The sequence below is a fragment of the Rhipicephalus sanguineus genome, chromosome 4 (genome assembly GCF_013339695.2).
Source record: "Rhipicephalus sanguineus isolate Rsan-2018 chromosome 4, BIME_Rsan_1.4, whole genome shotgun sequence".
Taxonomy (NCBI): Eukaryota; Metazoa; Arthropoda; class Arachnida; order Ixodida; family Ixodidae; genus Rhipicephalus; species Rhipicephalus sanguineus.
In genome coordinates this window covers 141,314,794-141,330,580 of record NC_051179.1, presented here as the reverse complement: position 1 = coordinate 141,330,580, position 15,787 = coordinate 141,314,794, and the positions used below count along the sequence as shown (strand labels likewise).

Here is a 15,787-nt window from a genome sequence, read left to right as displayed (position 1 = left end):
GTCGTGTCTATTTTCAAGTGGGCACACTTGTCACGATGCAGACTGCGCTGTTCGATGGCGACTCCACTACGCAAGACAGGTGATTGAGCTAAACGACAACGTCACAAACCGAAAAAAAAGAGGCAACAGAGCACACAGTTTTCAGCTCCATCACCACAGCCGTCGCAATATGCGCGATACGCTCCACGCAGCATGTTGCAATGCCGCTCCGAGTGACTCAAAGGTAACAAGACGCACCTGCGGCAAACACGTGGGCAGTACCCACTTGAATTTTTGTAAAGCCTGGGTTATCCCTCGATTCCGGTGCTGAGGCTTTGTTTCGCAGGAGCGACAGTCAGTGATGGAAGCCAACGGCAAGTTGTGAGTGCAACGTTCCAATATTTATTTCAGATGTTGTCTGTCATTAACAGAATCAGGCCATCCTATATCCTCCGCAGCAGGAAGGCCCTTCCGAGTGATCTTTATTCTGCAGTGTCCTGCCCGAGTAGATTATATTTTATGCCCAAAATTTTCTAAATTTCGTCCTTTCACCAAACCCTTTGCCGTCCACAGCAGCGCTTCGCGTCTCTTGTTATCTATTCTGTCGCTATAATTGACCGTCGGTTACCCGTGCCTCCGATGGCGTCACCTACCCAGATACATTTCCTTGTCTTAATGCCAACTAAGATATCGGCGACGTTTGACATACTCTACTGTCCTCATTTCCCTTAATCCTACGTCTATAATTTTCAGTTATGCAGCGTAAAACCTACGCCACATACCACACGTGTTTTGTACGACGTGGAAATTGATAGTGTTCATGCGAAAAAAAAAAAAAAAACCTATGAAAAGTTCAAAGTGCAAGCCGGCTTTAGAGCTTACGCGAGTCGTCTGCAGCGTAATATTGTCTGGAATTTCCGCTATCATTTCGTAATAGTTGGAGCTCATGTGCTTCGTGGCTTTCTATGCCCCGAATTACGTTTACGTAAGAAAAATTCATACAGCTGCAAAATGCTGTGCTACCTTACTGTCTCCATTGCCATGTATCCACTCCGGAAATCGAAATCCTGGGCTTCATACTGGAGTTTACGATTACCTCTTCATTCTGGCCCAGCACATCTTCTATGCTTCCCTCAGTTAAGGACAATATTATTAAGCCTTTAATATGGACGCACAAAAGTCACTGCTTCTCGCCTTAGATGAAGTAAACATAAGTTGGCGTTTACTGCGCTGATATAGCGAAACCGAAGTGGCCAAAAGCAATATCAACCGAGTTTTCATGGCAGGGCTCCGGCGATATAAGTCTGTGCATGTTACTGCTGCGTGACAGCAAAGCCGTCGTGGTGAATGTTCCAACCGAAGCCAGTAATCGAAGCGAAGAAGGAAGCACTCCTCGATCGATTTAGGGCGGTCACCTGATGGTGGTGAACACCCTTCGCCCACGCTCAGAAGTCTCATAAGACCTATCTTAAATAGTAAGAAAAAGTAAAAAAAAAACCGCGCGGTCTTTGTACTTTGGATTTACAGAAATTTCATGCATAGTAAATCTGACGGTTCTAACAGATTGTCGTTCTTTCTTGTTTTTTTTTTAAGTTATTTCTCGCTTCAAATCGGCCAAGTTCACTAACTTGCGCAGCGGAAAGAGACGAAGGCCGAAGTACAATTAACTTTTTTTTTCCAATAAGGTTGGCACGTGTTCACTCCAGATCATTGAGCGAACAGAGGTCATGAACTGGCTTTTGTATTTTTATACATCGAAGAAGTGAGCTCACTTGTCTTTCACCTTTCTTATCTTTCGCACAAATTATTGGGACAGTCTACACAATTATTTAAGACAGTCCGGACAGGCATACCTTCCCAGTGTTTCGCATTTTATAGCGTAAGCTGTTATGAGTTTACAACAACAGCGGATATTGGTGGCGATGTTGTGCGCCGCCACCGTTGTCCGCGCAGCCATCGCGCGCAATTAGAAAGAAAAAAATGTTTGAATCGGAATTGACCCCAGGCATTCTGCGTAGCAGTCAAGCATTCTGCCCCAGACCCATGCCAGTGCTTAGAACTTTGGAAAAAAAAATCTATGCAGGTGACATTGCGGGCAAAAAGTCGCGTTAACAGATATAATATTGCGTGGCAAAAGGGGAGAACGAATAGGCGGTCTGATGCTCGACAAGGGTAACAATTTGGACTTGTTGGCGCTGTGCTACAAGCGATTTTACGGCTGGAATGCTGCACATTATATACAAAGGGTTCCGCCATAATTCGTCCTCATCATCAGCCACAACATCAAAAAAGTGGGCAGCTATGTAAGTGAACATGCAAGAACATGATGAATTATGGCGTAGTGGCCACTTCGCAACCGTACTAGCACTAGGCGCCCTCACAACGGGCACGAAGGCCGCTCCTCCACCTTACGCTGTCACTGTGCCGCGTGTTCCGCGGAAGCCTGGCGTTTTTTACAGTTCCATTACAAATCGTATACCCTATATAATTTGCAATGCCATCGCGTTCTTCGCTCCACCGCGAGAACTTTGCACCCAATTGTTTCAAACATAGGCGTGCGCAGGGTTCCCCATTAGGGGGGGGGGCAAAGGTTCACCACAGCGCCCCCCACCCTACTAAGTCAATGTATGCGGAAGATTTTGCGCCCCCCCCCCTCTTAGGTGACTAGAAGGGTCAATGTACGCATCGGATTTTGCGCCCCCCTCTTAGATGATTAGGGGGGGGCGGCCGCCCCCCCTGCCCCCCCCTGTGCGCACGCCTATGGTTTCAAATCAACTTGCTTCAGCCCACACAATGTGTAAAGTAGTACGTATCGCCAGGGGAGTAGCAAGAGTAAATGGCACACAAGGCGAAAACAAGAAACTCCCGTGAGATCAGATACTGGCTGTTAGGTCTAGGCACAGGCAAATTTCGTTGTAGGACGTAGATCACTCAAACTTCTAGGCCGGCTCGTCATGCCAGTGGTTATACGCTAAGGCCAACGAAAGACAATGCTTAGCTTAAGAAAGCTTTATATTCGGCGAGATGGTGCATATAGCGCGCGAAAATATACATTCCCATAGAACGAGAGACAGAGCACGGTGCCTTCTTAGTTGGCGTCAAGGAGCAAATTACAAGCAAGTTCGTAGAGAGAGTACGCAACGAAAGTTGAGGTGACAGGTACACAATCTAACCATCAGCATCGCTGTCTCCTATGACTACTTTGTTAATATAATTAATTAACATTTTGTTTTTCTTTTATTAATTTGTACGTTTTTGAATAAGTGCTCTTCGTCTGGTGTGTCTGGGGCTTGGGTGTGCGTGTGTGCTTTGCGCTTCGGGTGTCATTTCTAGAATCGAAAAGATTTCTAGCACTGTTACGTTAATCGGGCTTATGGGCAACCGTATATTGTGACCAACTTCAGGGATAAAATGTGCGTACAGCACGTACTTGTAGGCCCTGGCAATCCGGTTAGTAAACACACGAGATTAGAGACTAAGTCCGCATTTTTCGACTTGATACGGCCGTGTGTCTATTTCCTGGCGTCTCTGTTTACCTGCCTCAGTAACTTTCGCGTTACAATACGGTTCACCCGTACAGGAAGTGCAGGAAGCAAGAATGACTCTTCTTTCCGACAAAAATGACCTGCTGCGCTGCATTTGATTCCATTGTTAGAATGAATGGTGTTGGCAATTTCTGCTGCATTACGTCACTTTCTGAATCCGCAATTTTAACTTTTGTAGCTTCATAAGGTGCGTTTCTTGCCCTACTGTGATAAAGTATGCGCCGATCGAGTGTTTGTTGCATTCCATTTCATTTCATTTCATTTTATTACCTTGAAAGCCCAACATGGGCAATACATAAAGGGTGGGTTTACATGTGTTCATTATACAATAGTTGGAAATAACATTCGTGAAGCTTTTAGATATTGTTCGTTTTGCTGCTGTAATTGGCAAATCCGTATATTCCTGCTTACGTCACATGGCAGTGAACAACGAAAGAAGAGGAACTTCGGAGCCAGCACTCCCAGAATAATGCGCATACACAACCTATAAAGCGGTCGAGAGGACGACCGCCGCCGCGGCTCAATTGGTAGAGCATCGGAAGCGTTATTTAAATATTGCAGGTTCGGTCCCTGCCGGCGGCAAGTTGTCTTTTTTGTCCGCATCACTTCCTTCACATTTATGTCATAACTACTACAAATAACGTCCCCTACACTTGCGCTGTCTTGACAGTCTGTTGGTGATAGTGAACAGCCATTACTAACACCTCATTCTTTATTTACTCCTAATTTACACAGATAATTTAACCCGCTCAAAAAAGCACATTGTAGAACCATGATTAAACAATCCAAGAAAAATGAAAGCACTGTTAACATACCGAATATAGAAAATATTTGCTGTGAACGATCAGGTGAAGACCTAAGCCAAGAGACGTACGCAATGTGCTGACAAGTTTCGGCGCAACGTGGTCAAAGTTATTGCGGACGCAGAGTATGTTCATTCATAGAGCTTTGGTACAATACGGGCCACACCTGCTGTTTTCACGCCGTTCGACCGCATCCTGCCGACACTCATCCCGTGATTTACAGCGCCGGGTTACAGCGATATCCAGTGGGCCCACGTGCGCCTGGCTAGTAAGGTTGGCCAGATGCCAAACAAATTCTGTAAAGCAAGAGTAAAGCGATACCTATGCTGCGCTTTTCGTCTGACCTGCACACAAATTTCTTAGTATTCAATTTTTTATGTGCGCAGTTATATCTGTGCGGAAAAAAAAAATATCAGTACATTCGTGTTACTTGTTTCTTTCTTAATCTCCCTTCTGACACCTCTACAGAAATATGGGCTTTAACCATGCAGCTAGGCAAACAACTAACACAAATTTGAAATCGATTACGAACCAGAACTGAAGCTAATCTGAAGGTTGGTCGGTGTAACCAAACGTTTGGTGGACGGCAGCACTTCGCTACATCTTGTTAACGTTTCGCATACTTTGCGCATCGTACTTTTTACTTCAGCTAGAGTGTACTAGAACAGGGGAGCGCTCAGAGCGAGCTGCCAAAAGTGAAGTCAAAGCAGGGTCAAGCCCCTTGTAGCACTACAATCTTTAGCTGCAATGTGTCGTCGCTGAAAGAGTCCCTGCAGCACTTTTCTATGTAACCATCGAATGGCCTAAATTAAGGAGTTTATTGCCTCGTGAATTGACCGCAGCAAAAATTTTTAGAACCAGTCAAGTACGCGCGGAGTTAAAGAGATTTCTCACACGCTCTAATTGCTTTCTGTCTTCTCTCGTCCCTACAAGAGCACTGGAAGCTAAGCAGCGAGGAATGGCACGGCTGAACGAAGTTACACCACAGTGGTGCATAGGTAGAATGCCCGCTTCCCACCTAAAAGACCCGGGTTTTTGTTGCACCTGTAAATGGTGGGTTTGTAATGCCACTTGTTACAGATGTATTGGTTTTCTTTTCTTTGTTTCTTAAAGCTAACTTCAGTTGCTTTTCCTTGTCACAAAAAGTAGCGTGAAATGTCGAGTAAAATACGAGACTTTGAGAGTTAGCGCAATTATTTGCTGCGCCACCGCGCGAACTTCAACAAAATTCACAGCATATCCACGAAGTGAATGATGATGAAGAAGCTTGCTCTTGAGGTTAAATCCAGTAAACCGTAAATTCTCTGTACATATGCTCGATCATCATCATATAAAAATGTGACACGAGAGTTGTTGTGGTGTGATTATATATTATATATAATATTTTATACACAATGTTTATAATTTGCATATCGATGCACTATAACACAAATTCACATATTGATGTATTATATACATTTTGTTCAAGAGCTTACTTACGTATCACATAAGCTTCGGGGAACGTTTTCGTTTTAGTGTAAAGGCTTCTTCTGCTTCGCGGGCTCTCAGCTCGAAGTCCGCTTGTGCTTGCGCCCGCTTCGCTGCGGCCTCGCGGGCCCGTACCGCCTCGGGGTCCGTTTGTCGACGAGCCCGTTTAGCTTCGGCATCGCGAGCCATCGCTGATGCCGCCGCCTCGGTGCTGTTAGTGGCTTGTGCTTGCTGTCGGCGCTGGCGCCTCTCTTCGGCCTCGCGAGCTCTCACCGCAAGGTCTTGGTGGCGAGCCCGCGCAGCTGCTGCATTGCGAGCCCTTCGTGCTGCTTCCCTTGGCTTTTTTGTGTTTTTTTTTGTTTTTGGGTGCGTGCTCCACCGAGAGCGGAGCACGCGCCCTTGAATCAACGAAAGGCACAGCTGCGCCTCTAGCGGGAACAATGAGAACTAGCGTACACGGCAGGAGGGACAAGGGACAACCCCACAGCAAAATGACCAAGCTCTTAAAACGTAAAGTATGGCCTGCGAGATTTCTGTCAGTGCAAGAGGCGGCCTGCGTGTGTTCCATGCGCTGCTCTCGGTTGCCGAGCCCTGGCTCACAGGAAAAGAATAACTGAACGCAGTCGACATTCGCTCAGCGGGAAACGGCGAAGGTTTGAATTATGTGGTGCGGTGGCGCTGGCAATATTTACGCTCACTGTCAAATTTCTTTTATTTTACTTCACATTTCGAGTTACCTTCTATCACAAAGCGTAGTAATTCAAACTAGTTTTAACCCTTTCAGCCCTCGATTTTTTATTTTGGTCGGGGACATTTTTTGTGTTTGTTTTCCTAATAGTTATGTCCTCAGAAGACCACGAACGAAAAATTGAGCCAGTGGTGCAATTATTAATGGATTTACAGACATGACACCAAATTAGGTCATCAGGGCTCAGCGGTTCGGAAATGAGAAAAATGGCATCTTTTTTTCCCGCTATTCACTAGAGCACACAAAATGTGAACCACGTCTCATCTTTCACTGTGATACTCATTCAAACAGCTTCGGTACGTCGACTCGAAAATTGCGCTTAGCCGCCTCAGCTGACCCGCCACGGCGTCACCCATGACTTCGGTCAAGCTTCTTCTTCACTACGGCTCCCAGCTCCACAAGCATGTCACCATTTTGGTGTCAAACACAGTGGGGATCATTGAAGAAGTATTCCCCCAGGAATCGCGAGTTTTGGTTTCATTTCCGAGGTGCTAGGGGAAATGTTGTGTCATGGTGTCAATTGACACCGCCAGGGCCGAAAGGGTTAAGAAACAAAAAAGCCCTGTACAACTCTAACAAGTTACCTAAAGAAAAAAAATCACAATATCCACGGAGTGAATGATGATGAGTGGGCGAAGCTGCGGAGGTTCATCGGTAAACCGTGAATCTTCCGTGAATTCTTCCCAGTACCTCATCACCGACGTGAGATCGGGCGCGTTTATACTAAAGGTTCGATGAGTTATGACGACTTGCAGCTCACTTTAATTTTACATGTACGCTGTGAATTTTCATTGTTTAGAAAACCATTGCTTTAGAAAACATCTGGCGTCTTTCGTTAAGCAGCTGGCGTCTTTTCGTTTTGCTTTAGAAACATCTGGCGTTCTTCCGTTTTGCTTTTACAAAACATCTGGCGTCTTTCGTTGGTCTATTTCATCAATGAACGGCGTTTTGAACAAAATTTTTATTGTTTAATCACGCACAGGATAAATCTCACCAGGCACTACCTTGGAGGTAAAGAATGGCTGCTAATGGGAATGAGAGACAGAAGAAGTCGGCTTTTAGCTACCGCTGCGAATTTTTTATTGTTCAACAACGCACAGGAAAAATCTCCCACCGGCACCACCTTGGAGGTCAAAGCGTAAGACTGGTTACGCACTACGACTACGACTACGAGGGACGAACGGGTGCCGCCTTAAGGAGCTTCGCCCCTAAAAAAGTAACACCACCTACAGCTGCAACAGCTGCACCTACAGCTGCAACTATTTCGGTGGAGCCGCGCGCAAATCTTATGTGACGACACATTGCAGGCTACTGATCGCAGCGCCACAAGGGGCTTTACCCTCTTTTGGCTTCACTTCCTGTTCATTGGTGCTGTGGCCGTTCCGAGAACACCCCCTCCCCCCTGTTCTAGTACACTCTACTTCACCTACTGCTAAATACAAGAACAGCAGCTGCAACAGCGACATCCATAGTTTTCAACCAATTAATCAAGAGGATCGGTATTGAATGTACTATCGCGTGGTGGGTCTGGGATAATATTGCATCAAGAGAAACCAAATGAAGTTCGTTTTTACTTTTCGTTCCGTGGAAGTACGCGTCAACACGGTGGAAGCCGACGCGGTAGTTATTGCATTAGAGAGTTTGAGAATTGGGGCCCCAAGGAGCTTGGGGACCCAAGAAGCTCGCGAGCCGCCAGGGCGCATGCGCAGAACCCAAGCCAGTCTTGGGTTCTTGCGCTCGCGTTGACCCGAGACGCAAAAATTGAAAACTAGCGTGGGGCCCCAAGGCGTCTTGGGTCACCAGCGAGAAGACAGACGCAACGCGGGCCACGGCGCAGTATGGCCCGCGTCAAGCCGGTGGCATGATGCGAGCTTCGCGTCCGGGCCTTCAGGTGTCGCCCCCATCGAAACGACGACAGCGCACCGCCGGCAGCGGTAATCGAAACGCCATCTAGGCCTTTTTTTCGCCGATTTTATTTGTAAGACTTCAGGTCAATATGCACAAAAAACCGTTTCTCATTTATTTTATGCTGTCAGAAACGTGTATAGCGCGAAGGCTAAAAAGATTTGAAAGTGACGCGCTTTTGATGGCAGCGCAAACCAGAAAACAGTGACGCCGCACTGGTGGCCGTGAAAGGGACGCGGATATGTTCATATCAGTTACAGACAGTTTGCTGAATACTATGAACGAAGTGGTGCGACATCATGAGCAGCAGAAGTGCAGGGACTTTAGCGGTATACCTTTCTTATACCAGCGAAGGCTTCGTGCAGTTGGATCTATTTATCATCCAACGCTGGACAGCATCTGTGCTCCGGACATCTGTGGTGGGGCTATGCGTAGTACGTACCTTCTTTGCATATAAACGCTTATGCATGCATGTTATTCGCTGGTATACATGCTAAAACGCTACTTACGTGTCTTTCATTTTGAGTAAACATCGATGCAGTCGCAATAAAATAATTTATTGCAGCAAGTTTGTGTGATCAGCGTTGTCACTTCGCTCAGCCTGTATGCGGCAGCACTAGCCTACTAAAGTAAGTATGTAAGATACTTGTGAGTACCTAATGAGTAAGTGACTACTGTGTTAATTATGGAAACGAGAGAAATTCAGCGAGGGTAGAGAAGGGGCTGCCCGAGCGAGCGGGGCCAGCGGCGACGCAGAAGCAGACGACGATGGCATCGTCTGCTATGCGGAACGCCAGGCGCCATATCAAAACGCCCTTGTGCGTTTGAAACATATTTCATTTTATACACAGCTATAAAATCTACAAACAATATTCGTAGTTCTTAAAACTAAATTGCATGTGACAGATCCTAAAAGATTTTTCTGTTGAGAGCAAGATAACATTTTTAATTGTTTTTGCAACTACCGTTAGAATCCAGACGGCGCTACCATCGTGTCCAAATATTCGTCCCCATTGGCTCTATGGACATGTCACTCCCTTGCCCGCGTCTCGCATGATATTAAATTTCGTCACGCGTGGCGCTCCGTGCGCTTGACCCAACGCACCCTGCGTTGGCCTAATTCTCAAACTCTGCTGATCATCCGAACGCAAGAGCAGGCTGCCCAACGCAGCTTGGGGGCCCAGCGTCTTGGGTCCCCAATTCTCAGACTCTCAACTACGAGCTGGCCTATCTTCTGCAGCTGCGCTTGTTCAGGAGCGCTTAACAGCGACAGGAATCTTTTAGAATCAGAAACGTTGACGCGCAGCAAGCGTTCATTCAGTTGTTCCGGGTGCTTCTGCCCAGCGTATCTTAAAGGGACCGACAACTGCCCAGAACATGAAATGAGATGACGGCACTGATGGAAAGATTGTCTGTTGCATTGACTCAAACCAACCGTGTTTATCTCGTGAGAGGTGAATTTATACTTTTATTTCTTCATTGAAAGTCGCGAAAAATGACCTTTGGCGCCTCTGGCGGCAAAATCATAAACGGTCCGATGGAGCCGGTCACGGGACCATTGATTGGTGTATGCGTTCGATGACTTTTCTGTTAGTACTGAAATATTGTTCATTTCTTTATATTAAAAGATATTACTCCATAAAAATGTACATATAGGCCTGCGTTAGTTGTATGCAACAAAGTGGCGCTGCCTTCGCTTGGCGTAGTGATCCCATGCCGGAACAAGCCATCCATGTCACAGGCGCAGGCAACCTTGAGTGCAGGCGCACACAACGCTGTACAAATACCGAGAATGTGTATAACGCCACATCATCTCACTGTAACAGCTTGCTATTTTCAAAAATGGTTGGAAAGCTCAAAATAAAGGTGGTTAAGCATAGCTACAGTAACTCCTGCGAAAGCAGAACAACGACAGCTTTCACAAGGGCTAGCGGCATCGCTATCAATTCTCAGCGTTGCTGGAGCAAGCCTTCATGCGTGTTTAGAGCCTTTCAGATCGAAAAATACTGCTTATAATATAACTACGTGCTTTTAGGATAAACAACTGCAGGTACAAACGCTACGAGGTGTAAGCTTCCTGTCGCGCTGTAAAAAACTGGGTCGAGAAAAATCAGTTGTCGGTCCCTTTAACTTAAAACCTGTTGCAAGTTGCAACCTAGACAAGTAGTAAGTAATTTTCGTAAGCTAATTGCAGGTTTTGTCAGAGATTCATGGGCGAGGTGTTGACAAAATGCGTGCACAGTAACTTTAGCCACCGTGTCTTAAGTTCTGCGTCAAAGCGCCGCCTCGGGTATCGACAACGCTACACCTCCGCGTGCCTACGACCTATATATTTTTATCTTAAACCAAGTTCGCGCTCGTCTAGCGCCCGTGTTGTGTTCTCCTCTTTTGTCCTCGTCTCCTCAAGCGTTTTACATTGTTACTGAGTTACGCATGTGAACAACCGCATATTGAAGTATATTGAAGCAGAAGGAGCTTGATGTGGGCGAGTTGGCGTAGCATACTGAATGAAAAAACGATGCGCAAAAAATACGAGGACAATATGGAACACTTTTTACGCTCCTCTGTTGTAAGTGTTCCTTATCGTCCTCGTGTTTTTTGCGCATCGTTTCTTCATCAAGTTGATTGGCTTGCAGATCGAAGCCCGACATACAGTTCTCTTGCTAATGACAGGCGCGCCGCAACATTTGCGGTGCATGTAAAACATGTCGTCCTCCATCTTGTGTTGCAGTCGGTCTTTCAGAGTGTTCTCGCTGTCGTACCCGAGCCCGGAGGGGAATCCCGCAACTGCCAGGCGCAGATCCGAGTATGGTGGGCGAGAGAACATGGACCGCAACTGGGGCATCGCCGTGGCCGCGGCCGTGGCTTCTTTCTTCAACCTGGCGACGCAGATAAACTCTGGCTTCTTCTTCGTCGCAATTATTGACACCTTCTCCGTGGACCACTCAAACGCCTCGTGGCCGCAGAGCGTTTTCACCATCATGACGTACTCCGGCAGTAAGTAAAAATAGCTAAAATGTACTAAGCAACTCAAAAAACAGCAGCAAACCGGGACAAAAGTAGGGATAGGGAACTGATTGCATTTATATGCCTATTAAAAAGTATCTAAGGTAGAGCCGTAGGAGAATATTGTCACGTGGTCGTGACGTCGATGAAGACAGCAGTCGGCGTTTGCAGGATGAAACTGTTTATTTGGCCGAACTTGTGGCCGGAAAATGAGAACTATAACTACAGCAATACACGCTGTACAAATATAGTGGCGAACAGGGCGTCGTCCGTCGATCAACTGACAAGCGGTCAATCGCGTCGGCTTTTATACAGGCGGTATCGAACTTTCCAGCAATATCGCTGGTGGCGGCGTTATCTCTAGACAAAGCTGGAACGTTCGCGTGCGGGGCGCAATCTTAACAGAACGATCTACTATAGACGTGAAGCTTCTCGAACAATGCTTCGCGGACAGCGTCGAGCGTTGATAACCGTCCCTGCCGGTCAAACCCGAATACATCAAAACAAGACAAGAAGTGGGCGTGGCATAGCCCCCCTCTGAAAAAGCATCGTCCCGATGCTTGTGAAAGAACATAGAAGAGAGAAAAAAACAAGTGCATACAAAATAAATTACAATAACAAAGGAAGAAAAATAGAGTCCCCAGGTTCGCTAACGCGCAAAAAACGGCTTAAGGCGCACGACATGGACGACTTCAGGTCGTGCGCGGCGTCGCTGGGAGTTCGTAATGCCGTCCGGGATCACCTCGTAGTCAAGAGCGCCGAGGCGTCGAAGAACCTTGTATGGCCCGAAGTATCGCCGAAGGAGTTTTTCGCTAAGCCCACGTCGGCGTATCGGCGTCCAGACCCAAACACGGTCGCCGGGCTGGTATTCCGCGAAGCGTCGTCGAAGATTGTAGCGACGGCTGTCGGTGTGTTGCTGGGTCTTGATGCGCAGGCGGGTGAGCTGTCGAGCTTCTTCGGCACGTTGTAAGTAAGCGGCGGCATCGAGGTTTTCTTCGTCGGTGACGTTGGGTAGCATGGCGTCGAGCGTCGTCGCCGGGCTCCTTCCGTAGACCAACTTGTACGGAGTCATCTGCGTCGTTTCTTGGACGGCCGTGTTGTATGCGAAGGTCACATACGGAAGGATGGCATCCCACGTCTTGTGTTCGACGTCGACATACATGGCCAACATGTCAGCGATGGTCTTGTTTAGCCGCTCGGTCAGGCCATTTGTCTGTGTGTGGTACGCTGTGGTCCGGCGGTGGCTTGTTTGGCTGTATCTCAGTATTGCCTGAGTTAGGTCAGCAGTGAACGCCGTACCTCTGTCGGTGATGAGAACTTCTGGGGCGCCATGACGCAGGACGATGTTCTCAACGAAGAACTTCGCTACCTCGGCGGCACTGCCTCTAGGCAGGGCCCTCGTCTCGGCGTAGCGGGTGAGGTAGTCTGTAGCTACGACGATCCATTTGTTTCCGGTATTGGACGTCGGGAACGGACCCAGTAAGTCCATCCCGATTTGCTGGAACGGCCGTCGAGGTGGCTCGATAGGCTGCAGAAGTCCGGCTGGCCTAGTGGGCGGTGTCTTGCGTCGCTGACAGTCCCGGCAGGTCTTCACGTAACGAGTGACGTCGGCGGAAAGGCGCGGCCAGTAGTACTTCTCCTGTATTCTTGCTAGCGTGCGAGAAACACCCAGGTGTCCAGCCGTCGGGTCGTCGTGCAGAGCCTGGAGGACCTCTGGCCGCAATGTCGAGGGTACCACGAGAAGGCTATCGGCTCGAAGCGGTGAGAAGTTCTTCTTTAGGAGAACACCGTTGCGCAAGAAAAATGACGGCAGTCCCCGCGTGAATACCTTCGGAACAACGGTGGTCCTGCCCTCGAGGTATTCCACAAGGCCCCTGAGTTCTGGATCCGTTCGCTGTCGTTCGGCGAAGTCGTCGGCACTTATGATTCCCAAGAAGGAGTCGTCCTCCTTGTCGTCCTGCGGCGGTGGGTCGACGGGGGCGCGAGACAGGCAGTCAGCGTCGGAGTGTTTCCTTCCGGACTTGTAACGACGGTAATGTCGAATTCTTGAAGTCGTAGGCTCCACCGTGCGAGGCGACCTGAAGGGTCCTTCAAGTTAGCTAGCCAACACAATGCGTGGTGGTCGCTCACAACTTTGAAGGGCCTGCCGTAGAGGTAGGGGCGAAACTTGGATGCAGCCCAGATGATCGCTAGGCACTCCTTTTCTGTTGTGGAATAGTTCGTTTCTGCCTTTGATAGCGACCGGCTAGCATAACTGATGACCCTTTCCTGCCCGTCAGTCTTCTGCACAAGGACGGCGCCGAGTCCTACGCTGCTTGCGTCGGTGTGGATTTCCGTATCGGCGTATTCGTCGAAATGTGCTAGTATAGGAGGCATCTGAAGGCGTCGTTTCAGTTCTTCAAATGCTTCGATTTGCGCCGTTTCCACTTGAATGGCACGTCGGTCTTCGTGAGGTGAGTTAGCGGTTCGGCGATTCGAGAAAATTCCTTGACAAAGCGCCTGTAGTAGGCGCACAAGCCGAGAAAACGGCGCACGGCTTTCGTGTCGGTGGGGGGCGGGAAGGCAGCGATGGCAGCTGTTTTCCGCGGGTCTGGGCGAACACGACCCTTGCTGATCACGTGACCCAAAAACAGCAGCTCCTCGTATGCAAAGCGGCACTTTTCAGGCTTCAAGGTGAGGCCAGAAGTCTTGATTGCTTGTAGTACAGTGTCAAGGCGCCGGAGGTGTTCGTCGAAGCTCGAGGCAAACACAATGACGTCGTCCAAGTACACAAGGCAAGTCTGCCACTTCAGTCCAGCCAGCACGGTGTCCATAACGCGCTGGAACGTCGCAGGTGCCGAGCAAAGACCAAAGGGCATAACCTTGAACTCGAAGAGGCCGTCTGGTGTTATAAAGGCAGTCTTCTCTCGGTCTCTCTCGTCGACTTCGATTTGCCAATAGCCGGTCTTGAGGTCCATCGACGAAAAGTACCTCGCGTTGTAGAGTCGATCCAGGGTGTCGTCTATCCGTGGGACAGGGTAGACGTCCTTCTTCGTGATTTTGTTCAGGCGGCGATAATCGACGCAGGAGCGTAGGGTTCCGTCTTTCTTCTTCACTAACACCACGGGTGACGCCCATGGACTCTTCGACGGCTGGATGATGTCGTCGCGTAGCATTTCGTCGACTTGTTTCTTTATGGATTCGCGTTCTCGCGTTGAAACTCTGTACGGGCTCTGCCGGATTGGCCTGGCATTTTCCTCTGTTATGATGCGATGTTTTGCGACTGGGGTCTGGCGGATTCTTGACGATGACGAAAAGCAGTCCCTGTATTTCAAGAGCAGGGTTTTTTTTGAGCTGTTCTTTTTTATGCTTCAAAAGGCTAGGATTAACGTCGAAAACTGGTTGAGAAGCTTGGTTCGTCGGTGTTGGCTCGGAAGAATCGGCGATGGCGAAAGCCATCGAAGTAGCCGTGATTTCTTCGATGTAGGCGACTGTCGTGCCTTTGTTTACGTGCTTATACTCGTTGCTAAAATTTGTGAGCATCACTGTTGCTTTGCCTCCCCGCAACTCTGCTATTCCTCTTGCGACGCAAATCTCGCGGTTAATCAACTGGTGCTGGTCGCCTTCAATGACGCCTTCCAGGTCTGCTACTTTCTGAGAGCCGACGGAAATGATGACGCTGGAGCGAGGAGGAATGGTGACTTGGTCTTCCAGCACATTCAAGGCATGCTTCCCTGGCGGCGTGTACCGCGGTAATGCTTTTTCTGTAGATAGTGTTATCGACTTCGATCTGAGGTCGATGACTGCACCATGAAGGCCTAAGAAGTCCATACCAAGGATGACATCTCGGGAGCAATGCTGAAGGACTACAAAGCTTGCGGGATAAATCCGGTTGTTGATGGAGACCCTCGCTGTGCAGATTCCTGCCGGCGTTACTAGGTGACCTCCCGCTGTGCGGATTTCGGGGCCTTCCCAGGCGGTCTTGACTTCTTCAGCTTCGTCGCGAACGGTCCACTGATGACGGAATAGTCGGCTCCAGTATCGACGAGAGCGGTGACGTTGTGGCCGTCGATGAGAACGTCGAGGTCACTCGTTCGTCGCCTACCGTTTCGATTGGTCGCGGCGGTCGGATCATGGCTACGTCGGTTTGTCCCGCTGCTTCGTCGTTGTGTCGTCAGGTCTTCTTCGGGCCGTGAAGTTCGACGTCAGGGCTTCGTTCGGCTTGGGCGTGTCTTTAGATGTCGTTGCGGCGTTGTCGTCGGCGGCGGAGGATCTTCGGTATTTCGTCGTACAGCAACCGCACCTCCATCGGTTGCTGCCCTTAGTTTTCCGGATACGGGCTAGGTGAACCGGCC

At 48.6% G+C, this 15,787-nt stretch overlaps 1 protein-coding gene across 1 annotated transcript in view; it reads left to right on the top strand.

The window, feature by feature from the left end:
• The first annotated feature begins 330 nt into the window (after nucleotides 1–330).
• The window catches only part of LOC119389035 (monocarboxylate transporter 9), an 82,136-nt gene continuing 66,679 nt past the window's right edge, over nucleotides 331–15,787 (top strand). Inside the window, exons 1-2 of the mRNA XM_049414921.1 lie at nucleotides 331–360; nucleotides 11,179–11,444. Coding sequence (XP_049270878.1) covers nucleotides 341–360; nucleotides 11,179–11,444 — 286 coding nt within the window. The 5' untranslated portion in view covers nucleotides 331–340. The remainder of the gene's footprint in view (nucleotides 361–11,178; nucleotides 11,445–15,787) is intronic.